This window comes from Alosa pseudoharengus, unplaced genomic scaffold (genome assembly GCF_046254945.1).
Source record: "Alosa pseudoharengus isolate Yale_2024_CS ecotype anadromous, Long Island Sound unplaced genomic scaffold, YU_APseudo_1.1 YU_APseudo_1.1_scf_6, whole genome shotgun sequence".
NCBI classification, from domain to species: Eukaryota; Metazoa; Chordata; class Actinopteri; order Clupeiformes; family Clupeidae; genus Alosa; species Alosa pseudoharengus.
This window is the reverse complement of record NW_027468848.1, coordinates 10,235,008-10,260,007: the sequence shown is the minus strand read 5'-3', so window position 1 is coordinate 10,260,007 and position 25,000 is coordinate 10,235,008. Positions and strand designations below refer to the sequence as shown.

The window sequence follows — 25,000 nt, the reverse complement described above, 5'->3', positions numbered from 1 at the left end:
ATTGTGAGGACAATCTTCCTCCTCATTCTCCCAGATTCCCAGCATGTGTGTGAAGCACTAAATCACAGATCCCACTTAACACTTTAACGAGTAACAACATTTGTTGAAGTTGAAGTCTCATTGATTGATGTTGTTTTGGGCACTTTATTTAAAGTCTGTAGATCTTGATCCAGCTTTTGTTTGTGGGTTTGCATGCGTGTGTTGTTTAATTCACCTGTTACATTGTTTGTTTTAACTGTGTGGTCTAAGCTGCACAGCCATTGGCTTATGCTGGATAGAGTGTGCTATGATTGGCTAATGCTGAAGTAGAATGCATTTCTGATTGGCCCATAAGAGTATGGACTGGACTGGAGTGGACTAAGCTGTAGTATGATGGGCTTTCACAGGAGTGGAGTGTGCTATGATTGGCTTTTAAAAGAATGTGCTGCCATGTGATTGGCTCATACTGGATTGGAAAGCACTGTGATTGGCTTGTGCTGAAGTGAAATGCACTTTGATTGGCTCGCCCCTGGATTGGAACTCACTGTGATTGGCTTGCGCTGGAGTGGACTGCGCTACGCTTGAATCACCCTCTGAACCCTCACAGCCTCTCTCCTTCCCGACCAGCTCAAGTCTGTGATCAGGCGTACGAAGGAGACGCCCAACGTGCACCCCATGTACCGAGAGAACCACCCGCGGCGTAAGATGGGGGCGCTCATCTACCACAAGAGCAACTCACAGGACCGGCTCATCGAGGAGCTGCAGGGCAAGCTGGGCATCAGCCGCAAGGAGCGGCCGCGCAAGCAGCCCGACGAATGGCTCACGGAGGGCGTGATCGTCATGAACAACCCCAAGCGCTCGCGAGAGGAACGCAACGGCCCAGACGTGGACAAGGTAGAGAAGAGAGAGAGAGAGAGAGAGACAGAGAGAGAGAGAGAGAGAGAGAGGGAGGGGAGCATGGGAGGAGGGAGAGAAAAAGAAAGATGGAGAAAGTGGAAGAGAGTGGAAGAATGTGAGAGAGTGAGGAGAGAAACAGGGAGGAATTGAGGTGTGATCACAACCTCAAACATTTGTAAGAGGACTGCACCAGATGAGGATAAGGTAGAGGAGAGAGAGAAAGAGAGAGAGAGAGAGGAGGTCAAAAGAGGAGGAAGGTAGTAGTGGAGGAGGTAGGAAAGGGGTATGTTGGGATGGACAGAGGAGTGGACAGAGAGATGGAGAGAAAAGAGAGATAGAGAGAAAGTAGAGATAGAGAGGAAAAGATTTTAACACCAGATCCATCAGGGCGTCATCATCATTATAGAGCTACTTTCATTTCTAACTGTTTTCATTGTTCTGTCCTGTTTTCAGTGTTTCTTTTGAACTTTTGGTCTTGTTCTCATGATAATCTTTCCATTCCTTTCCTGCTCTCCTCCCCCTCTTCCTCCCTTCCTCCCTCCTTCTCCTCTTCCTCCTCCTTCTTTCCTCCCCCTCTTCCTCCCTCCATCTCTCCTCCTCCTCTAGATTATCATTCCTCCTGATTCTCCGCTCCCTCAGCGGAAGGTTATCCCTCCCCCCCTCTCGCCCCCCACCCCTCGCCGTGAGGAGCCCAAGAGGCCCCCCCCAGTCAAGCAGGTCCCCCCGCCCCTGCCACCACCACCCCCACCTGCCCCCTCCCCTCCGCCTCCGCAGCAGGAACCTGCACCACCTCCGGTGGAACCCCTCGTTAAAAAAGTGGAGCCCCCCTCACCCCCTCCAGTCCAGCGGAGACCCCCGACCCCCCCAATGCCCCCGACCCCTCCGGCCCCTGTGCCCGTGGAGCCCCCTGCCCCCAAACCTACCCCACGCCCTCCGCCTCCTCCGGTGCAGGCTCCTCCACCCAGAGAGCCCACCCCTCCTCCTCCTCCCGCGCCTGCCCCCAGACAGCTGGTGTCGGTGGGGAGCCAGACGGAGTCTGACCCCCTCTTCCCTCCCATGCAGGAGTGGAGCTCAGTTAAGACCCGCTGGTTCTGTGGATCACTAATGTCCAGCATGAGCACTTTAAGCACGCTGAGTTAGAGCAAAATGCTGACGTTTGTTTTCGTGAAATTTTCTGTTGTTAGCAGTTGTTACCTGATATAGCAGTACCAGTTTGTAACAAAGCATTACCCAGTATTCTACACAAACAAACATCATAGCAACATAGTGACAGATAGAGGTTGGACACTATTGTTTCTACAACTGATTTAATGAGACACAAACCAGACAGAACTGCTAATAAACAGAGCATATCTATGGCTCTTATTTACTGTAAATAAGGGCAGCCATCTTGGAATTCCAAACTCGGGGCTCCAATGAGCTGATGTGTCGGGATACAACTTCAGGGGCATTCCATTTGCAACTTCCTGTTAGTAGCTCAGGAAAACAACTCAGTGACCAACTCGAGTAGACAAATGGAACACAGCAATATGGAACACGCCAGTTTCAAATGAGGGGGGGGGGGGGGGGGGGGGGGGGCGAGCTAGCTCTCTGTTTTGTTTGAACGTCAACAGAAGTGACATTACCCAATATCGCTTAGAGCACCTTTAACTCAGTGTGTTTAAAGGTTACTAATGTGTCCACCCAAGCTGGTGGTATGAGTGAAGGGACTGGTACTGTTGCCTGTGTGTGTGTGTGTGTGTGCACGTGAGTGCTGGCCTCTGTGTGGATCCCTGTGCCAAAAGGGCTGGGTGAAGTGGGAAGGGAGATCAGGCAGTCTTGACCTTTGACCTTTCTGCTTGAAAAAGAATCAGGTTACCACTGATGGACAGTCACCATTACAGGAAACTGAAGGATTTTTTTTTAAATGTTTTTTTTTGTTTTCATGTAGATCTTTGACTGATTAACAGTAGGCAAAGGTTCAAACTGATTTTCCAAACAGAAAGTCAGTTGCTGATGTGGACTAGTGAAGGAGTTTAACATGTGTGATGGGATGTTTGTTTTACATGACTGACAAATAGCTGCATGTTTGCAATCTGCCCCAATGACCTCATCTAACGAGCAGTGTTTAAAGGAACACGAACACATGGCTCAGATTGCTGATGGCTTGTTTACTTATTGTATTATCCGTGTTTGTATGCACAGCTGCATGTCCAGTATGTGTGTGTGTGTGTGTATGTCTGATTTTTTGTATGTGTGTTTGTGTGTGTCTGGGTCTGGGCTTCCTGTTTTGTGACCCTGACTTCCTGTGCTGTGTAGATTATGGCCCAGGGGAAGGGCTCCCATCCGCAGGGTAATAAGCTGGACACCATGCTGGGCAGCCTGCAGTCGGACCTCAACAAACTTGGGGTGCAAACTGTGGCCAAGGGTACCTGTGGGGCCTGCTGCAAGCCCATCATTGGCCAGGTGAGGGCGCTGGTGCTCAGTAAATCAGCTTGTGAGCAGAAACATGATTTACCAAGCCAAACAACTTCCAGTGAAGGACATGATCAGATTATTTGAACACCAGCTTGTTGCGTGAATGTTAAGTGGTTCAAGTTCAAGCCTTGAGACATTCATATACTTTGTTGCCATATGAATCAACACATATATTGATTCATATATATTGTGGATTATTGTGGAAAAATATGTAAAGTTTAAAGATTTTTTTGTCAATGGTTCCAAACCATGGTCTGTTTTTGTCTTCATTCTGCCTATTGTCTTGTTTAAGGTTGTCTAGCTGCACGTGTATGAAATGTTACATATATTATGTGTGTTCTGCAGTTGGTGACAGCCATGGGTCGCACGTGGCACCCAGAGCACTTTGTGTGCACACACTGTCAGGAGGAGATCGATCGGTTCCAGAAACTTCTTTGAGCGCGACGGGCTGCCCTACTGTGAGAGAGACTACCACCACCTCTTCTCCCCCCGCTGCAATTACTGTAACGGACCCATATTGGATGTAAGAACCACACACACACACACACACACACACACACACACACACACACACACACACACACACACACACACACAAACACACACACACAAACACACACACACAAAAACACACACTCACATCGCATATTGTACATACATTAAGACACACACACATACGCATCCTCTCGCTTACAAATAACCACACACACACACACACACACACACACACACTCACATAAGACACACACACTCATAAAAAATGCACACAGTTACATACATAGTGATTTTTGCTAATACATTTGCTAAAACATGTTTGTCACAGAAAGTGGTAACTGCCCTGGACCGGACGTGGCATCCAGAGCATTTCTTCTGTGCGCACTGTGGATCTTTCTTTGGGCCTGAAGGTCAGTGTTGCCCATTCCAGCAGACTGAGCCCTTAACACAGTGTCTGAGGCCAGTAATAAGTGATGACCAAGTCAAGTGTCATACAGTATGTGTATGTGTGTTTACGTTTGTTTTCGTCTACACGACGTGTGTGTCTTTGTGTGTGTGTGCGTGTGTGCGTTCGCCTACATGTGTGTGTCTATACACATGTCCACGCGTGTGTGTGTGTGTGTTTACGTTTGTTTTCGTCTACACGTGTGTGTCTGTGTGTGTGTCTGTGTGTGTGTGTGCGTTCGCCTACATGTGTGTGTCTATACACATGTCCACGCGTGTGTGTGTGTGTGTGTGTGTTTGTACACGTGTTTGTGTTTGTCTACATGTGTGTGTTTGTACACGTGTGTGTGTGTGTGTGTGTGCCACAGGCTTCCATGAGAAGGATGGAAAGGCGTACTGTCGGAAGGACTACTTTGACCTGTTTGCGCCCAAGTGTGGAGGCTGTGCCCGCGCCATCCTGGACAACTACATCTCAGCGCTGAGCTGTCTGTGGCACCCAGAGTGCTTCGTCTGCAGGGTGGGTGTGTGTATGTTGGTGTTGGTGTGTGTGTGTGGGTTTAAGTATAAATACTCTTTTGAAATATTCTTTTGATCCCGTGAGGGAAATTTGGTCTCTGCATTTATCCCAATCCGTAAATTGGTGAAACACACTCAGCACACACACACTAATCCCAGCGCAGTGAGCTGCCTGCAACAACAGAGGCGCTCGGGGAGCAGTGAGGGGTTAGGTGCCTTGCTCAAGGGCACTTCAGCCGTGCCTACTGGTCGGGGTTCGAACCGGCAACCCTCCGGTTACAAGTCCGAAGCGCTAATCAGTAGGCCTCGGCTGCCTCTAGTGGTTAAGGAGCTGGGCTAGCATGCAGTAGTAGTGTAGTGGTTAAGGAGCTGGGCTAGCATGCAGTAGTAGTGTAGTGGTTAAGGAGCTGGGCTAGCATGCAGTAGTGTAGTGGTTAAGGAGCTGGGCTAGCATGCAGTAGTGTAGTGGCTAAGGAGCTGGGCTAGCATGCAGTAGTTGTGGGTTTGATTCCTGGCTGCCTCCATTGTGCCCTAAATTGCTCTGGGGAAACTGGCCCTTGTAATAATTGACATAATGAATTGCCAAATTAATTAATATGAATGAGCCATGTGTTGTCTATATTGTTGTCCAACAGGAATGTTTCACGCCCTTCGTCCACGGGAGTTTTTTCGAGCATGACGGGCAGCCGTTCTGTGAGGTGCACTACCACGATCGGCGCGGCTCGCTGTGCTCAGGCTGCCAGAAGCCCATCACGGGTCGCTGCATCAGCGCCATGGCCAAGAAGTTCCACCCCGAGCACTTCGTCTGCGCCTTCTGCCTCAAGCAGCTCAACAAGGGCACCTTCAAGGAGCAGAACGACAAGCCATACTGCCAGGGCTGCTTCATCAAGCTCTTCAGCTAGAGCCCAACACCACTGCATGGACCTGCGCTAGTGTGTGTGTGTGTGTGTGTGTGTGTGTGTGTGTGTGTTTGTCTGTGTGTGTGTGACAAAGGGCTTGAAAGCCGGACTGTCTGGACATGAATGGTCACCTTAGTTGTGACTGTGATAAGAATTGCTGTGTGTGTGTGTGTGTGTGTGTGTGTGTGTGTGTGTGTGTGTGTGTGTGTGTGTGTGTGTGTGTGTGTGTGTGTGTGTGTGTGTGTGTGGGGACATGTGTCGTGACTGTGATAAGAATTGCTGTAGGTATGTGTGCATGTTGATTCAGGATGTGGTTGTGTGAAGGTATCTTCAACAAACAACCAATAGCAAGTTGCGGTGGTGTGGTGGTGTGAGGAGGTGTATTCGAGTAATGTTGATGATGATCTGTGGTCTCTGCTCTCTGACTGAGTTTTCTACTGATTGCCTAGGAAGGTTTTGATCATGAGAAGTATTCATGGCTGAACACTGTAAAAATGTTAATCACTAATATGAAAGGTTTGTTGCTCACTGGCTGAGTGTAACTTGTATGAAATCTGCTTGTTGATTTCCCACGTGTGGAGTTTGTGTTCTGCGAAAAATTGTCCTTTTGGTGAACCTTGCTTGAAGGTTTTGAAAATCCACATTAGTATTTGAAACTGGCCACGATGTTAACAAAAGGTGAAAAACCCAACCCTTACACAACCTGTTAATCAACCAAATATAAACATTAATAAGACAGAATAGCAATTGGAGTATTCAGTATTCACATTAATCAGTCATGTATGTGAATAATCAAATAAACATACATAGATAGACACACAAACACATGCACACACACACACACACACACACACACTGGTAATCAACTTTGTAATGGGCAGGAGTTGTAGGGAAGGCACGTGAGGGATTGAATAGAGATTCCTCTGCACACACACACACACACACACACACACACACACACACACACACACAGGTATTCTCTTCAGGATGAGTTATGTGATCATGTGATCATGTCCTTCTCCGTGAGCATATGTGAGATTATAAAGACGATAGATTAACAGTAAGGAAGGGCATGTCTGTTCCTTCACATTAGAGACACATGTTCTAGGTTACAGTCTGCAGGCAAATCATGGAGACTTTTTCCACTACGTTTTTTGTACTGTTATAACTTCCTAATAACCACTCAAAATATGATTACATCTTCCTCTTGTCTCTTGTATCACTGATGCCTTTAAACGGCGGGAACTTCATCATCTGATGTTAGTCCTCACACACTAAAATATATATGCTCATATTCTTTCCATCTCAGAGGTAACACAATACTGCAAAACTGAATCTGCTGTTTAGCTGAACATCTTTCATCACTGATACGTTTTCTTTTTTGTTTGTTTGTTTATTGTTTTAGTGTGCAAGTCTTAACCATGTTGAGTGTTGTTGAAATCCTCCCAGGAGTATTTGAGTGACATGGCTGTTTGCGAAAGCCATTGTATGTAACAAAATATTAATCTGCATTAATCCTAAAGCAGCACCAAAAAATGAGAGTGAAATCCTTGTATTCTTCCAAATTGTGCATTTAATTGGCCAGGATTTGAAACGCCTCACTTGCAATATTCATTTTCATCTTGTGAAGTGTTATGATGTCAGTTGTCAGTCTGTTTTCAGGTCACTTATGGAATTACAGTACATGTATGTATTAAAGCACAAATAAAGTACATTTTGCTACCTTGGGGCATTGCATGGTTGTCATGGAGACAAGTTGTCCTGGATCAGCTGCAGTCCATCTCCAGGGATGGCACTGGGGAGTCCACGGAGGAGCTGGAGATTAATGGCGTTTACAAACGGAAGTTCAGGAGGAACGTGACGGAATTTGCCACGCCTCCTTCTTCATCTGCCAGGTAACTTATTCTGCAGTCTACCTGCCGAAGCAACAGCATTGGCTAAACTTTGCTCACAACCCACCACCTCCCCTCACGCCTCCAGTCTTCTTTAGGTAAGAATAAAGGGATGTATGACTATACAATATTGTGTATACATTATATTACAATAAAAAGGTTTGTGGTATAGATAGAGTGGTATAGATAGAAATAGAAGCACCATATAGTGCACTCTACCCTCAGGCAGTAACTGTAAAAGGCCTATTTTAATTGGGTATCTTCTGCACTGCCTGTTATTATTGTGTTGCATGACCGCTGGTATTTTGTCAGGAACCCTGAACTTAAAATAAACAAACTGCACAGGTGTGTCTGGGTGCAGATACAAGTAAACAAACTGCACAGGTGTGCAGACACAAGTAAACAAACTGCACAGGTGTGCCTGGGAGCAGATGCAAATGAACTTTGGCCTGGCGCTGCCCACTTAGTGCCTCTATCACACCTGAACGGTTCACTTTACCACTTGTACAGCAATGCACTTGCACCCCGTTATCACCAGGTCATATAGCTGTCAAAAAACACCCAATGAACTTCAAACAGCAAATATCAGGGAATTGGGTTTGAGTTTCAAGTCTAAGTTCATCCAGTTTTCTCTTCTCCTCCATCAGACTCCTGTCACTTCACACTGTTTCCACACACAGCACACAGAACCCTCCATCTGTCTGTTATCTGTCTGGCTCTCTGGGGGAAATCAGCAGTTAGAAATACAAATGCTGCTGATGCCCACGACTTCTCCAGAACACAAAACTGCCACCTGTTGACATGACTGGGTATTACAGCATTATTATTATATATGTGTAATTAAATCTGCAGGACGCCTACTTGTCTTGGCCTTTTTCCTGCAATGGGCTGTAATGCTGATTTCTTTACGTGTGTCTGACTATATTCAGACTTGAGTTCACAGAGTGAAATCATTTGTATTATACCTAACAGAAAATACTTATGACACAAAACTAAATAGACTCACTAAAATACACACATGAATATAACCTCAGTCTTGATTTATGCCTGGCTCCTACAGTACAGCTCTTTTTACTCCTTGCTGTGCAGACTTTGAGGCACATAGTACAACATATCTCCACTAGATGGCAGCACCATCACAGCTGATATCCAACTATGAATAGCTGCCCTGCGCCCGTCTGCCCATGCATTTTGTCACTTCTGAATCGGTGGCTTTACATGAATGCGTCCCGAATTCCGATAGGCCAAATCTACTTTTTTCCAATTATGTAGTTTGACGGGAAAGTATTTTAGAGTTTAATTTCCTTTCCTTTCATATTTGGGAAGTTTTCACTTTTCCTTATCCATGGGAAACTCACAATTAAAGCAATACATTAGAGATGTAGGCTATGCAGCTCATGTTAGTATTTTATAATAGGTCACATCATGTTTGCAGCTTGTCATGTTATTAATTATTCATGATTAACAAAAGTGGGCTGGCACTTTACGTTCTGCACGCAACAAGGAAGCTGTGAACACTCAGAAGAAACGAAAGTGAAAGAAAATTGTTGCTCAACAGCTTCTCGTAGGCTAGTGTATGTTAGCACGTAAGGAAAATGGCAGAGGCGATTTCAAGTAACGAAGACATTTTAATGTGCTCGATTTGTTTGGATCTACTGAAGGATCCAGTGACTCTTCACTGTGGACACAATTACTGCACGGGCTGCATTAAGGGTTGCTGGGACCAGGAAGACCAGAAGGGAGTTTACAGCTGCCCTCAATGCAGACAGACGTTCACTCCAAGACCCGTTTTAAACAAAAACAATGTTTTTGCAGAGCTAGTGGAACAACTAAGGAAGACCAGAATGCACGCTTCCCCTCCTGCTCTATCTACTGCTGGACCTGGAGATGTGGAGTGTGATGTCTGCACTGGGAGAAAACTCAAAGCCGTGAAGTCCTGTCTGGATTGTCTGTTGTCTTACTGTGGAACTCACTTAAAAGCTCACAATGAACTAAATCCAGGAAGAAACCACTCAGTGATTGATGCCACAGGCCAGCTACAGGAGAGGATCTGCTCTGAACATAAGAAGGTGTTCGAAATATTTTGTCGTACTGATCAGATTTGTATCTGCTATCTGTGCACAATGGACGAACATAAAGGCCATGACACAGTCACAGCTGCTGCAGAATGGAAAAACAAACAGGTGAGCACTGGAGCTACACTTGTGTCTTCGTTGTATTTGAAAGGTCTGATACACAAATAATGTGTTTGTATTTAACAAGAACATTATAGTTCTTAAAGTTTACTGATTTTTTTGCAGACTCTTGTTCTCATTAGAGAACTCACAATCCAGGCACAATCCGTGCCTTTGCTGTCGCAGCCCCCAAACTGTGGAACAGCATCCCTACCTCCATCAGATTTGCCCCTTCAGTTGACTCTTTTAAATCCCAGCTCAAAACATACCTTTTCTCTCTAGCGTTTCCCGATTCATCTTGACCGGAGCCCTGCTTGTACTGTTGTCTCTTCCATGTATTTGTATGCCTCTGTTTTATTTGTTATATGTTATATGTTTGCTTCCCACCGGTCTCTGTAAAGCACTTTGGTTGATGCAAGTCATGTTTAAATGTGCTATATAAATAAATCTGATTGATTGATTGATTGGCAGCATCAATCTGAATGTGATACGGCATAAAGGGTCCGATATACAGGTTCTGACCCAGCTTGATTTGTGTTTAATGCTTTAAACCAGTTCTCCAACTGAAAAGAGTTCATGTTGTTTATATTACCTGTCCATCAAGAAATAGCTATGGGCTATTTGTAATCATTGTTTTGATAAATAAATAGGAAGCATAGTTGAGTTTGTCTGTATTTCTATGAACAGAAGCAGTTGGGGCAGACCCAGAAGAGATTCCAGCAGAGAATCCAGGAGAGAGAGAAGGAGCTGCAGGAGCTGAGGAAGGCTGTGGAGACTCTCAAGGTGAGTAGATAACAGCAGACTGATGAAGGTTTCAGCTTTCAAATGTTATTGTCATTAATATCACAGATCATGGATACCCATAAAATCAATACTCAGAATTAGTTTTATCCTTTTGCTTAATGATGGATATAATAGCAGACACATGCAAAATCAATAGACATTAGTAATTCAGCTGCAAAATCAATAACATTAATGCTTAATTCTTGGGGTCAAAATTGGCAGTCCTGTAAAGAGTTATATTTCTTGGGTTAAATTAAGCCTGTGATATTACTGCTGAGTGGGATGAAAGAGTCAACATTAGCAGTATCAAGTTCTAACTCCACCTTCTTGGGCCAGATTGTTGTGAGCCCAGTGAATAACTGTGCCTCTGCTGCCATCTCTACAGCACACAAATAACCACTGACACCATGAAACACTTTCAGCTTCACCTCCCTCTGTGTGTCTCCTGCCCTCCTCTTTGTGTGTCTCCTAACAGAGCTCTGCACAGACAGCAGTGGAGGACAGTGAGAGGATCTTTACTGAGATGATCCGCTCCATTGAGAGAAGGCGCTCTGAGGTGACAGAGCTGATCAGAGCTCATGAGAAGGCTGAGGTGAGTCGGGCTGAAGGACTCCTGAAGCAACTGGAGCAGGAGATTGCTGAGCTGAAGAGGAGAGATGCTGAGCTGGAGCAGCTTTCACACACAGAGGATCACATCCATTTCCTCAAGGTAAATTTGATCTGCACTCCTGAAACTGAAAATAAATGTAAAGAATAAGACAAAGTATTGAGTTGATAGCTTTCTGTGAAATATACAGTATGACATATGTCCGATCACCAACAATGTGATGAGGTAACAAATAGATTGTATTGCTTTACATGCAGTATGTACAGTATGTATTTAACATGTACACACACTTCAACATACTAATGCATAATTACACACATACACTAAACCAACTGATGAACTTCATTATGTCTGCAGCATTTGGGGAAACAGCCCTGACTGAATATTCAGATGATCTCTCTCACCTTTTGTGTTTCTCTCTGCAGAATGTTGTCAGTCACTGGTGCTCCTTGCAGTACATTTGTACCAGCATGACCTTCATAATAAACTGTCTCAACTCTTATATTTTTCTCCGTAGAATATTCCATCCTTCCAAGATTCTCCTCGCTCTAAAGACTTACCCAGCATAACCTTCAGCCAAAGTTTCTCTTTTGAGGCTGTGAAGGAATCTGTCTCTGCAGTGAAGGTGCAGCTGGAGGAGAAACTGGAAGCCATTTTCAAGCAGGAAGTAGCCAAGATATCTGCAACAGGTTTGACAAATACCTAGAATGGGCACAATCATGAATTTTTACAACACACTGTTATATTCAAACAGTTATGGATTAATTTGACTCTGTATGTTCTGTGTCTCTCAACAGTGGCACAAATCAAGATCATCCAGTCTTTAGAATGTGAGTCTGTCATTAAGTTACATTTCCCAAAGAGTAGAGTACACACAAAATGATAATATGCAACGGAAGATGTGCGTTTCTTTGTTTTGTTGATCCTGGGTGAATGAGTGTCTCTGTGTTCGTTCCCAGATACTGATGTTGTATAAAATTATCCTATGGGTTGTAGACATCATGATAAGAGAACGAGTTTGAAACTGTAAAGCATGTATTCATATAACCTTAATCATAATCAAGTAATACACTGAAGTTATTCCTAACCATAATACTCTTATAACATTTTAAATAACAAGTTTAACTAATACTATTAACATACTGAAGCTATTCTACCAGAATTCCCCCTACGTGCGCTCTGTATCCCTATGTCTCTTTTTGCTGCCCTGTGTCTCATTTTGTTGCACTGTGTCTCATGCTGCCTTAGACTAGGCCTTTTGAGTCGGCCTTGAAGCTGCAAGATACCGCATACACAGGGCGAGCTCTACTCATAACAACCAGTAGGAGAGTGCAGGGGGGCGAACGATATTTAACCCATGCACAATGTATGACCTGTGATCACTCTATACTGTACACCCCTGAACTTTCCATAAACTTAAGGTGAAAAGTTTGTTTGGGGTAGTGTTGTGTCAGCATTTTGAGGGGGTATAAGTAAGAGAGTTCTACCTTTGTTCGGGAGTGCGATCGTGCGATCCACTCAGGCTTTGCGCTATGTAGTCATTAAAGGAATTTTTGCACGGAACTCTGCCGGACTTTTGCGCCTTCTTTTTGGGACAAGTTTTTGACTTCAGCACTTATAATGGTGTATTTTTGTTACGTTGTGGGCAAGATGTTTGGACTTAATTTCTGGCCCGAGTCTGAATATCTGCCACGACACTGATCCTGAACTCCCAGTCAGAAGAACAGACAGTAAGGAGGCGCTGCCACCATACAGTCTTTACTCTCTGATTATAACAGCCTCCATGGATTTATATCTGGGGTCTAGCAACGGAATGATAGTCTCACTGAATCTTTTCATCTTTAAAACATTCTTTCAGATGTCAAACCTATAAAGGCATGGGGGTTGTGGCTGGGCCCCAGAGTTTAGATGTTAACATTTATCAATAACAACAAACAAAAGCAGAAGCTGAGATCAGAGATGGAGTTAGGATTCAGCTTTAACAAACAGTAACCTTATCATTTACTCCAAACCACTAGATTACACCCATTACTTCTGCAGTTGTCTTGTGATAATGAATTGATTGTGGTGCGTTAGAACTGAAGGTCCTCTAAACACACCTCTACCCTCCTAATGAAGATGAGGGCCTCTAAACATGCCCCTACCCTCCTAATGAAGATGAGGGCCTCTAAACATGCCTCTACCCTCTTAATGAAGATGAGGGCCTCTAAACATGCCCCTACCCTCCTAATGAAGATGAGGTCCTCTAAACATGCCCCTACCCTCCTAATGAAGATGAGGGCCTCTAAACATGCCCCTACCCTCCTAATGAAGATGAGGTCCTCTAAACATGCTACCCTCCTAATGAAGATGAGGGCCTCTAAACATGCCCCTACCCTCCTAATGAAGATGAGGTCCTCTAAACATGCTACCCTCCTAATGAAGATGAGGTCCTCTGAACATGTCCCAACCATGAAGATTAGGGCCTCTAAACATGCCCCTACCCTCCTAATGAAGATGAGGTTCTCTAAACATGCCCCTACCCTCCTAATGAAGATGAGGTCCTCTAAACATGCCCCTACCCTCCTAATGAAGATGAGGGCCTCTAAACATGCCCCTACCCTCCTAATGAAGATGAGGGCCTCTAAACATGCCCCTACCCTCCTAATGAAGATGAGGTCCTCTAAACATGCCCCTACCCTCCTAATGAAGATGAGGTCCTCTAAACATGCCCCTACCCTCCTAATGAAGATGAGGTCCTCTAAACATGCCCCTACCTTCCTAATGAAGATGAGGGACTCTAAACATGCCCCTACCCTCCTAATGAAGATAAGGCACTCATCAGTGGGAGGTTGGAGGCCTTTACGATTTAAGCAGCTGGGGACTCATAATGCCATATAACCTTCTTTATACAATCTCTACTGATGTGATTTGAAAATGTGTGTGCTGTCATCAATATATACGTATTCTCTTCATACTGTATATGTAACTAAGTTTTATTTGGTAGTGAAGTGATATGTTCTGTTTCAGTGTCTGATGTCCAGGCTGTTTATCCTGAACCAGTGACCAGAGAGGAGCTCTTGCAGTGTAAGTTGGACACACACACACACACACACACACACACAAAGTAGAATTAAATACATACACACACACACACACAAACACACACACACACACACAGACACCTACATAGTACATACGTACAAATACACACACATACACTAATGCAGTGTTTCTTACTCCTGTATTGAGTTAAAAAAAATCAGATCTAATATTGAACCTTTATTTTGATAGACTGTCAGTAATTGCCAATGACATATAAAATGTTTATGTGACAGGTCATGTTAGACATCATTTTAGCGGTAAACGCAAGTAGGCTACAACCCTGAATATTTGAAGTAGGATATGGATTCACTTACATTGAGACAAAACGGGACAGAAACCTCAGTGTGCGGTGTTCACTGAATTGCTGGCTCATGAGAGAAAACGCCACATGGAAACAAAGCTCACCTGTCAAAGACAAACCTGTCGAGTACTTTGAGAATTGACATGAGGAGTTGAAGACTTCACAAATGTAATGCCAAACATCAGCAAGTTCTAAAGAAGTAGGCCTACAGGCACTGTACGTGTCCTACCATGTAGCTCAGCGTATTCCGCTTGATTGCTAAAAATATACATGGGTCGCACACACACACACAAACACACACGCACACACACAGGCACATACACACACACACACACACACAGGCACATACACACAGGCACATACACGTCACACGCACACACAGGCACATACAGTACACATGGGTCGCAACTTAGTAAACATGGGAAATTGTGGGTCCCAAAGCAAGATCAGTTAAGAACCACTGCACTAATGTACTGTATGCAATCACACAAAGAAACATGCACACACACACACACACACACACACACACACACACACACACACGCACACATAGGCACATATACACACACACACACACATAGGGCTGCAAAATTAATTGAATTCCAATCACGATCACGACTTTTAAAAATGTGTGCTCTACCCATAGAACGCTCCGCTACAAAACTAAGTGCTCCTGAAACCTGTCTGACCATGCGCCTGCACGTAGCCTACCAAAAACAGCTCAGCCTGAAGTTTCCTGGATGCACTGTGGACTAGTAGCATTATGTTAAAAGACTATACAAAAAAACTATGGTCAAAAAGTGTGTCACAGCAGAAAGCGAAGAGCTTCGAAGCGGATCATCCGTTGTTTGCAGTGTTGGGCAAGTTACTTCAAAAGCGTAATGCATTATTTATTACTTGATACTGTCATCTCAAAGTAATTTGTTACATTACAATATTACTGTCTTTGAATTGTAAGGTATTACACTACGTTTACATTACTTTCACCAAAATAACAGGAAATATGGATTTGGTGTTCTCAATAGACCTTCATGTGTTCAATGCAGCTCATTACACGGCAGGAGGTGATGTGGTATGGCATAATGACTGAGCTAGGCTTAAGGCTAACAAAAGAACAATATAATGGTTGCAGTTATGGCTCATGGGACAATGTAGGCCCCAAAGGTCACTCACAACTTAATATAGTAAAATATAGCCATAGTGAAATTGTATGTTGACTTTAAATGGTTCTCATCATTGCTGGTTGCCTTTCCTTCCACTTACAGTGGTGTAGACTTAATGCAAATAGTTTGAGAATAATGGCTACGATCTTTGTCTGTAAAAGCAACATTTTAGTTATTCTCACTGCTTGAAATGAGAAGTATAGCCTAACCATGTTAGATCTGTTGCATGAATGGCAGAGATAACTCAAATTCCCTTTCTACAGTCATCTAAACAAGGCAATCAAGTTCCAGGGCCAGCATAAATGACTGTTTTTAATTCTTGGATAATCTTCTCTGGTGCCAATTGAGCATTTCTCAATTTTGGATTAAAAAGCAAAGTAACTTCAGTTACTGAGAATTGTACCGAGTAAAATATTACTGAAATTGTATTGGTAATGCCTTACATTTCTGCATTACAGCAAAAAGCAATGCATTACTGTAATTACATTACTTTTTTAATACATTACTCCCAACACTAGTTGTTTGGATTCGGATGTCAGGAAGTGAACTTAACCAAGAACAAGTCATAAGCAAAGCAGGGCTCTCATACGTGAAACACATATCACACAACGGTCACGCCACACACGTTAACTTTTAGTCCTTGTTTGCTTCCTCCGATGTAGCCTACGGCTATAATAATGAGTTGAGCTGGATTTTGTTTAGGGCCTATGTAATTTACAGACTACATGTGTGCAACCTACGATGCGTTTCAAGACACAACACTCAAAACGAATGAGCAATAATTCAAATGTAGCTTACGCATCAGTCTGAATATCGTGAGTTTAAATGGGCTTGTATTTGACGTTCATTTGCTGCGCCCCAGAGGCACTTCAGCAGCTGAGCTGTTCGGTTGCAGTCCCTCACCCGCGGTCTCCCAAAATTACTAACAAATTGGCACGCACAAAAACTCGTTTGCAGCCAAGTCTATAATTGCAGTAATTTAGGGGAGGAAATGTAAGGGAAGAATTTGGGTGAGCCAGATAGCAAGTCCAATATATTTAGGCAAACAAATATTGCAGGGTTCCCACTCTAAGTCAAATGTAAATTTCCATGACTTTTCCCTGACAAAAAACCTGAATATCTGGAAGGTTACCGACCAATGATTTCAGAGCAGCCACAAAGTGTTCAAGAATCTTTTACTTTTTTAGAGCGGGAGAGGACTAAATGGACATTGCATAAACAAAGTTGGGCTCCTCAAGCAAGCAGTCAAGCTTATAACCAGACATGCAGTAGGCTTACACCAATTCTGCATGAAATATTAGTATTAATGTATATTGGCAAGTACATTTTCAAAACTGCTACAACAAAATTCCCCGATACTTCATGACCAAAAATGATCAAATTCCCTGACTTTTCATGTCTGAAATACTTTCCAAAATTCCACGATATTCCAGAAATAACCCTGATATTGTCACTAAAATTAATGAATAATCGTGATCACAATATTGATCAAAATCGTGATTATCATTTTGACCATAATCGTGCAGCCCTACACACACACACACAGAAGGGACATACACACACACAGGCATACACACACACACACACACACACACACACACACACACACACACACACACACACACAGATACATACACACATACACACACACACACACACACACACACACAGACACATACACATACACATACAAACACTCACGCACACACAGGCACATACACACACATATATAGCACAAGCACATACACACACACTCACACAGGGACATACACACACACACAGGCACATACACACACAGACACACACACAGACAAGCACATACACACTCAAACAGGCACACACACAGACACATACACACACACACAGACACACACACACACACACACACACACAAAATAATACTCAAATACAAGTAATACACAAATACAAGTCTAAGTTCATACACACTCACACAGGCACATACAAACACACACACACACACACTCACACAGACACACACACACACACACACACATACACACACACACACACACACACTGTAATACACATAATACTAGTCTAAGTGTGTCCTCTTCTCTCTTCTCCTCCATCAGACTCCTGTCACTTCACACTGGATCCAAACACAGCATACAGAAACCTCCATCTGTCTGAGGGGAACAGGAGGGTGGAGTGCAGAGCTGAGCTCCAGTCATATCCTGATCATCCAGAGAGATTTGATGGGTGGCATCAGGTGCTGTGTAGAGAGGGTGTGTCTGGACGCTGCTACTGGGAGGTTGAGTGGAGTGGGGTGGTTGGTATAGTAGTCTCATATAAAAGCATCAGCAGGAAAGGAAGTGTTGAGTGTGGGTTTGGATTTAATGATCAGTCCTGGATACTCCTCCTCTCCAGCTCCAGCTCTAATTTCTGCCACAATTATAAACACACTAAACTCCCTCTAGTGGCCAGCTCCAGAATAGGCGTGTATGTGGATCACAGGGCAGGAACTCTGGCCTTCTACAGCATCTCTGACACAATGACCCTCCTGCACAGAGTCCAGACCACATGTACTCACACCCTGTACCCTGGGTTTTGGATAGGCACTGGATCAGTGAAGCTGTTGTGACCCACACTGTATACAGCAGGACAGAAATGTAAAGACCCCAGATACAGATAGATGCTGACCAGATATGTGACACGTGTGTGGTGGTGGGGCATTACGTGATGTGGACTAGAAGTGGATATTTATGAGCTTGTACTCAAGAGATTAAAAAGATGTTTGGTGTATGATGAAATGTCCACTTCTTGTTGCAACATAGCTGATATGGCTGCCCCAAAAGACGTGCATACAAAATGTACCGTATGGGATGTTATGGCGGATGCTACATTTATTTTTTTATAAATAGCCCACATGATCACTACTGTTGATGGAGTATATTTTATCTGTTTGAGTCCTGTAATCAATGAAAATAATCCATGTATGTTTCTCAAACCTTTTATAATTGTTTGTTCAAATTGTTAAAATTGTTTGAATAAATAACAAAGGGTCTGGGGGTCAGACATCAGTGCATGATTTGGGAGAGTGTGTGTGTCAGTCTGAAACTAGGATCAAAAGGTCAGATCAGTCCTGGAGTCTGGCCCTCTCTGGCTCTGGTTCCTCATTCAGGCACAGTAATGAAGAGACACAACTCCCTCTAGTGGCCAGATACCAGAATGGGAGTGTGTGTGGATCACAGGGCAGGAACTGTCAGAATCTCTCACCCAATCACCCTCCTGTACAGAGTCCAGACCACATTCACTCACACACTCTACCCTTGGCTTGGCTAGGTCCTATATCAGCAGTAAAGTTATTGTGACTCAGTTACATACAGATGCTCTTAGCGCTACACACACTCATGCACAGATCACATCCCATCACAATCCATTACAGGTAAGTAGCGCTACACGCACACTCATGCACAGATCACATCCCATTACAGGTTAGTAGCGCTACACACACACTCAATGCACAGATCACATTCCATTATAGGTTAGTAGCGCTAACACACATTCATGCACAGATCACATCACAGGTCGCTGCATCAGCGCATGGCCAAGAAGTTCCACCCCGAGCACTTCGTCTGCGCCTTCTGCCTCAAGCAGCTCAACAAGGGCTTGTGTGTTTGTCTGTGTGTGTGTGTGTGTGACAAAGGGCTTGAAAGTCAGACTGTCTGGACATGAATGGTCACCTTAGTTGTGACTGTGATGAGTTGCTGTGTATGTTGATTCAGGATGTGGTTGTGTGAAGGTATCTTTAACAAGCAACCAATAGCAAGTTGCGGTGGTGTGGTGGTGTGAGGAGGTGTATTCGAGTAATGTTCCCCATCAGAGATGATCTGTGGTCTCTGCTCTCTGACTGAGTTCTCCACTGATTGCCTTGGAAGGTTTTGATCATGAGAAGTATTCATGGCTGAACACTGTAAAAATGTTTATTATCACTAATATGAAAGGTTTGTTGCTCACTGGCTGAGTGTAACTTGTATGAAATCTGCTTGTTGATTTCCCACGTGTGGAGTTTGTGTTCTATGAAGAATTGTCCGTATGGTGAACCTTGCTTGAAGGTTTTGAAAATCTGCATTAGTATTTGAGACTGGCCACGATGTTGACAAAAGCAGAATAGCAATTGGAGTATTCACCATTATTGACAAGAATCAGTCATGTATACACACACACACACACACATATATATATATATATATATTATATATATATATATATATATATATAAACATACAAAGACACAGACACAGGTATTCTCTTCAGGATGAGTTATGTGATCATTTCCTTCTCCATGAGCATGTGTGAGATTATAAAGACGATGGATTAACAGTAAGGAAGGGCATGTCTGTTCCTTCACATTAGAGACACGTGTTTTCAGGTTACAGTCTGCAGGAAAAGTCTGGAGATTTTTTCCACTACATTTGTTGTACCGTTATACAGTAACTTTTTAATAACCACTCAAAATATGATTACATCTTCCTTTTGTCTCTTGTAACACTGATGCCTTTAAACGGCGGGAACTTCATCAGCTGATGTTAGTCCTCACACACTAAAATATATATGCTCATATTCTTTCCATCTCAGAGGTAACACAATACTGCAAAACTGAAACTGCTGTTTAGCTGAACATTTTTCATCACTGATACATTTTCTTTTTTGTTTGTTTGTTTATTGTTTTAGTGTGCAAGTCTTAACCATGTTGAGTGTTGAAATCCTCTCAGGAGTATTTGAGTGACATGGCTGATTGCGAAAGCCATTGTATGTAACAAAATATTAATCTGCATTAATCCTAAAGCAGCACCAAAAAATGAGATCCTTGAAATCCTTGTATTCTTCCAAATTGTGCATTTAATTGGCCAGGATTTGAAACGCCTCACTTGCAATATTCATTTCCATCTTGTGAAGTGTTATGATGTCAGTTGTCAGTCTGTTTTCAGGTCACTTATGGAATTACAGTACATGTATGTATTAAAGCACAAATAAAGTACATTTTGCTACCTTGGGGCATTGCATGGTTGTCATGGAGACAAGTTGTCCTGGATCAGCTGCAGTCCATCTCCAGGGATGGCACTGGGGAGTCCACGGAGGAGCTGGAGATTAATGGCGTTTACAAACGGAAGTTCAGGAGGAGCGTGACGGAATTTGCCACGCCTCCTTCTTCATCTGCCAGGTAACTTATTCTGCAGTCTACCTGCCGAAGCAACAGCATTGGCTTAACTTTGCTCACAACCCACCACCTCCCCTCACGCCTCCAGTCCTCCTTAGGTGAGAATAAAGGGGTGTATGACTCTACAATATTGTGTATACATTATTATGACACAACAAAAAGGTTTGTGGTATAGATAGAAATAGAAGCACCATATAGTGCACTCTACCCTCAGGCAGTAACTGTAAAAGGTCTATTTTAATGGGGTATCTTCTGCACTGCCTGTTATTATTGTGTTGCATGACCGCTGGTATTTTGTCAGGAACCCTGAACTTAAAATAAACAAACTGCACAGGTGTGTCTGGGTGCAGATACAAGTAAACAAACTGCACAGGTGTGCAGACACAAATAAACAAACTGCACAGGTGTGCCTGGGTGCAGATACAAATAAACAAACTGCACAGGTGTGTCTGGGAGCAGATACAAATAAACAAACTGCACAGGTGTGCCTGGGTGCAGATACAAATAAACAAACTGCACAGGTGTGTCTGGGTGCAGATGCAAATGAACTTTGGCCTGCCGCTGTCCAATTAATGCCTCTATCACACCTGAACGGCTCACTTTACCACTTGTACAGCAATGCACTTGCACCCCGTTATCACCAGGTCATATAGCTGTCAAAAAAACATCCAATAATTGGGTTTGAGTTACAAAATCCAAATCTAAGTTCATCCTGTTTTCCCTTCTCCTCCATCAGACTCCTGTCACTTCACACAGTTTCCACACACAGCACACAGACGCCTCCATCTGTCTGTTATCTGTCTGGCTCTCTGGAGGAAATCAGCAGTTAGAAATGCAAATGCTGCTGATGCCCACGACTTCTCCAGACCACAACATTGTCATGACTGGGTATTACAGCATTATTTATATATATATGCAAATCTGCCAGACGCCTACTTGTCTTGGCCTTTTTCCTGTAATGGGCTGTAATGCTGATGCTGAGTATTTTCTTTATGTGTGTCCGACTATATTCACACTTGAGTTCACAGAGTGAAATCATTTGTATTATACCTGACAGAAAATACTCATGACACAAAACTAAATATACACACTATAAAAATCACACATCATGAATATAACCTCAGTCTTGATTTATAACTGGCTCCTACAGTAGGCTACAGCTTTTTTTACTCCTTGCTGTGCAGACTTTGAGGCACATAGTACAACATATCTCCACTAGATGGCAGCACCATCACAGCTGATATCCAACTATGAATAGCTGCCCTGCGCCCGTCTGCCCATGCATTTGGTCACTTCTGAGTCGGCGGCTTTACATTAATGCGTCCCGAATTCCGATAGGCCTAACCTACTTTTTTTCCAATTATCTAGTGTGAGGGGAAAGTATTTTAAGAGTTTAATTTCCTTTCCTTTAATATTTGGGATGTTTTTCAATTTTCCTTACACAATGCCACAATTAAAGCAATAAATTAGAGATGTAGGCTATACAGCTCATGTTAGTATTTTATAATAGGTCACATCATGTATGCAGCTTGTCATGTTATTAATTATTCATGATTAACAAAAGTGGGCTGGCACTTTACGTTCTGCACGCAACAAGGAAGCTGTGAACAACACTCAGAAGAAAGGAAAGTGAAAGAAAATTGTTACTCAGCAGCTTCTCGTAGGCTAGTGTTTGTTAGCACGTAAGGAAAATGGCAGAGGCGATTTCAAGTAACGAAGACATTTTAATGTGCTCGATTTGTTTGGATCTACTGAAGGATCCAGTGACTCTTCACTGTGGACACAATTACTGCACGGGCTGCATTAAGGGCTGCTGGGATCAGGAAGACCAGAAGGGAGTTTACAGCTGCCCACAATGCAGACAGACATTCGCTCCAAGACCCGTTTTAAACAAAAATAATGTTGTAGCAGAGCTTGTGGAACAATTAAGGAAGACCAGAATGCACGTTGCCCCTCCTGCTCTATCTACTGCTGGACCTGGAGATGTGGAGTGTGATGTCTGCACTGGGAGAAAACTCAAAGCCGTGAAGTCCTGTCTGGACTGCCTGGATTCCTATTGTCAAACTCACTTCAAAGCTCACAATGAACTTCATCCAGGAAGAAAACACTCAGTGATTGATGCCACAGGCCAGCTACAGGAGAGGATCTGCTCCCGTCATCAGAAAGTGTTTGAAATATTTTGTCGTACCGATCAGAGTTGTATCTGCTACCTTTGTACGATGGACGGACATAAAGGCCACAGTCACAGCTGTAGCAGAATCGACAGACCAACAGGTGAGTACTGGAGCTACACTTGTGTTTACATTTTGTTTGAAAGGTCTGAAACATACATGCTATAATATGTTTGTACAATTACAAGAACATTGCACTAATGAAAGTCTACTGATTTTCCGCAGACTCTCTCTTATTAGAGAATACATAAATCAGGAAATTATAGCAGGTACAAAGTGCAAAATATATAAAATCTGTCAAACATTGACATGCAGTGTCAGCTGAATATGATACTGCACAAAAGATCAAATACTCACACGTCAAGCAAACAAGTCAACAAGTCTGAGCCAACTTGACTTGTTTGCGTGACGTGTTTAATGCTTAATGTCAGAGGTTCTATCAAACTTTCGTTTAAAACCATAACGTTAATTACGTCCGAAGCGCCATTTTTAAGCTTCTATGAGTTGTCATTTTCGGGTGGGGTGGCCTTTTGAATGCACTACTATCTGAAAACAAATGAATTGAAAGCATAGTTAAGACAACTAAAATAACTGACCACATTACTCCAATACTAAAGTCCCTGCACAGCGTGTTTACAAATCACTAAATGGCATGGGACCTAATTACCTATCAGACCTGCTTCAGCAGTACCCACCTTCCAGACCTCTCAGGTCACAGGAGAAATACTTATTGGTAAAACCTGCTGTGGGAACTAAACATGGTGAAGCAGCTTTCAGCTGCATGCGATCAGCTCTGGAACCAACTGTTGCCAGTTTGAGACCAAACTGTTCTCAGATGCTCTCACCTAGCTGATCAAATGTCGTTCCTGTTCAACAGATGCACTTTGTAAAGGTTTCTATTTTGTGTTTTGTATGTCTTTTAATTATTCTGTTTTATGGAATATTTTTTAACTATTTCCCTTTTATGATTTCATTTGCTATTATTATTTGCATTTAATGTAAAGCACATTGAAATGTGAAATGTAGGAAATATCCTGTCCGATATAAATAAACTTGTCTGAAGTACATCTGCATTTTTATCAACAGAAGAGGTTGGGGCAGACCCAGAGGAGATTACAGCAGAGAATCCAGGAGAGAGAGAAGGAGCTGCAGGAGCTGAGGAAGGCTGTGGAGACTCTTAAGGTGAGTACTGACCAGAGGAGAAGACAACAGCTGGTTTCAGCTCTCAAATGTTGTGATAAGTATTATGGCAGCTTTGTTGATTTGCTATAACTAGATTACAGGTATCAGGTTGTTTGCCAGAACAAAGTCCCTTTTTATTCAATTGCTTAATGATACAAATGCTGAATTCATGATGAATAATAAGCACATTCAGAACAAACTAGTAGTATTAGTGTTCTATTAGATATTAATCTAGTAATATGTTCTATGAGTACAGTAAGTATGCTGCAAAGTCTGTGGTATAAATGCTGAATTCTGGGGAGTGAGAAGAGTCTACATAGCAGTAATAAATTCTAATTCTACCCTCGGGCCAGATTGTAGTGAGCCCAGTGAGTAACTGTGCCTCTGCTACCATCTCTACAGCACACAAAGAACCACTGACACCATGAAACACTTTCAGCTTCACCTCCCTCTGTGTGTCTCCTGCCCTCCTCTTTGTGTGTCTCCTAACAGAGCTCTGCACAGACAGCAGTGGAGGACAGTGAGAGGATCTTCACTGAGATGATCCGCTCCATTGAGAGAAGGCGCTCTGAGGTGACACAGCTGATCAGAGCTCAGGAGAAGGCTGAGGTGAGTCAGGCTGAAGGACTCCTGAAGCGACTGGAGCAGGAGATTGCTGAGCTGAAGAGGAGAGATGCTGAACTGGAGCAGCTTTCACACACAGAGGATCACATCCATTTCCTCAAGGTAACATTGACCTGCCCTCCTGAAACTGAAAATACATGTAAAGAATAA

The 25,000-nt window shown here is 43.3% G+C and overlaps 2 protein-coding genes and 1 pseudogene across 2 annotated transcripts in view; all 3 read left to right on the top strand.

Annotated features, from left to right (window-relative positions):
• The window catches only part of LOC143106277 (paxillin-like), a 31,997-nt pseudogene extending 24,653 nt beyond the window's left edge, over positions 1-7,344 (top strand).
• A 1,799-nt stretch (positions 7,345-9,143) lies between these two features.
• LOC143106520 (tripartite motif-containing protein 16-like) lies at positions 9,144-18,727 on the top strand. Its single transcript, XM_076270828.1, has 7 exons — positions 9,144-9,762; positions 10,441-10,536; positions 11,012-11,245; positions 11,661-11,832; positions 11,941-11,973; positions 14,153-14,209; positions 17,785-18,727. The coding sequence occupies exons 1-7, from the start codon at positions 9,175-9,177 to the stop codon at positions 18,291-18,293; spliced, it is 1,689 nt and encodes a 562-aa protein (XP_076126943.1). The 5' UTR covers positions 9,144-9,174; the 3' UTR covers positions 18,294-18,727.
• Positions 18,728-22,514: 3,787 nt separating this feature from the next.
• Positions 22,515-25,000, top strand: part of LOC143106531 (tripartite motif-containing protein 16-like protein) — a 6,280-nt gene continuing 3,794 nt past the window's right edge. Inside the window, exons 1-3 of the mRNA XM_076270839.1 lie at positions 22,515-23,147; positions 24,108-24,226; positions 24,719-24,952. Of these exons, the coding sequence (XP_076126954.1) occupies positions 22,565-23,147; positions 24,108-24,226; positions 24,719-24,952 (936 nt within the window). The 5' untranslated portion in view covers positions 22,515-22,564. The remainder of the gene's footprint in view (positions 23,148-24,107; positions 24,227-24,718; positions 24,953-25,000) is intronic.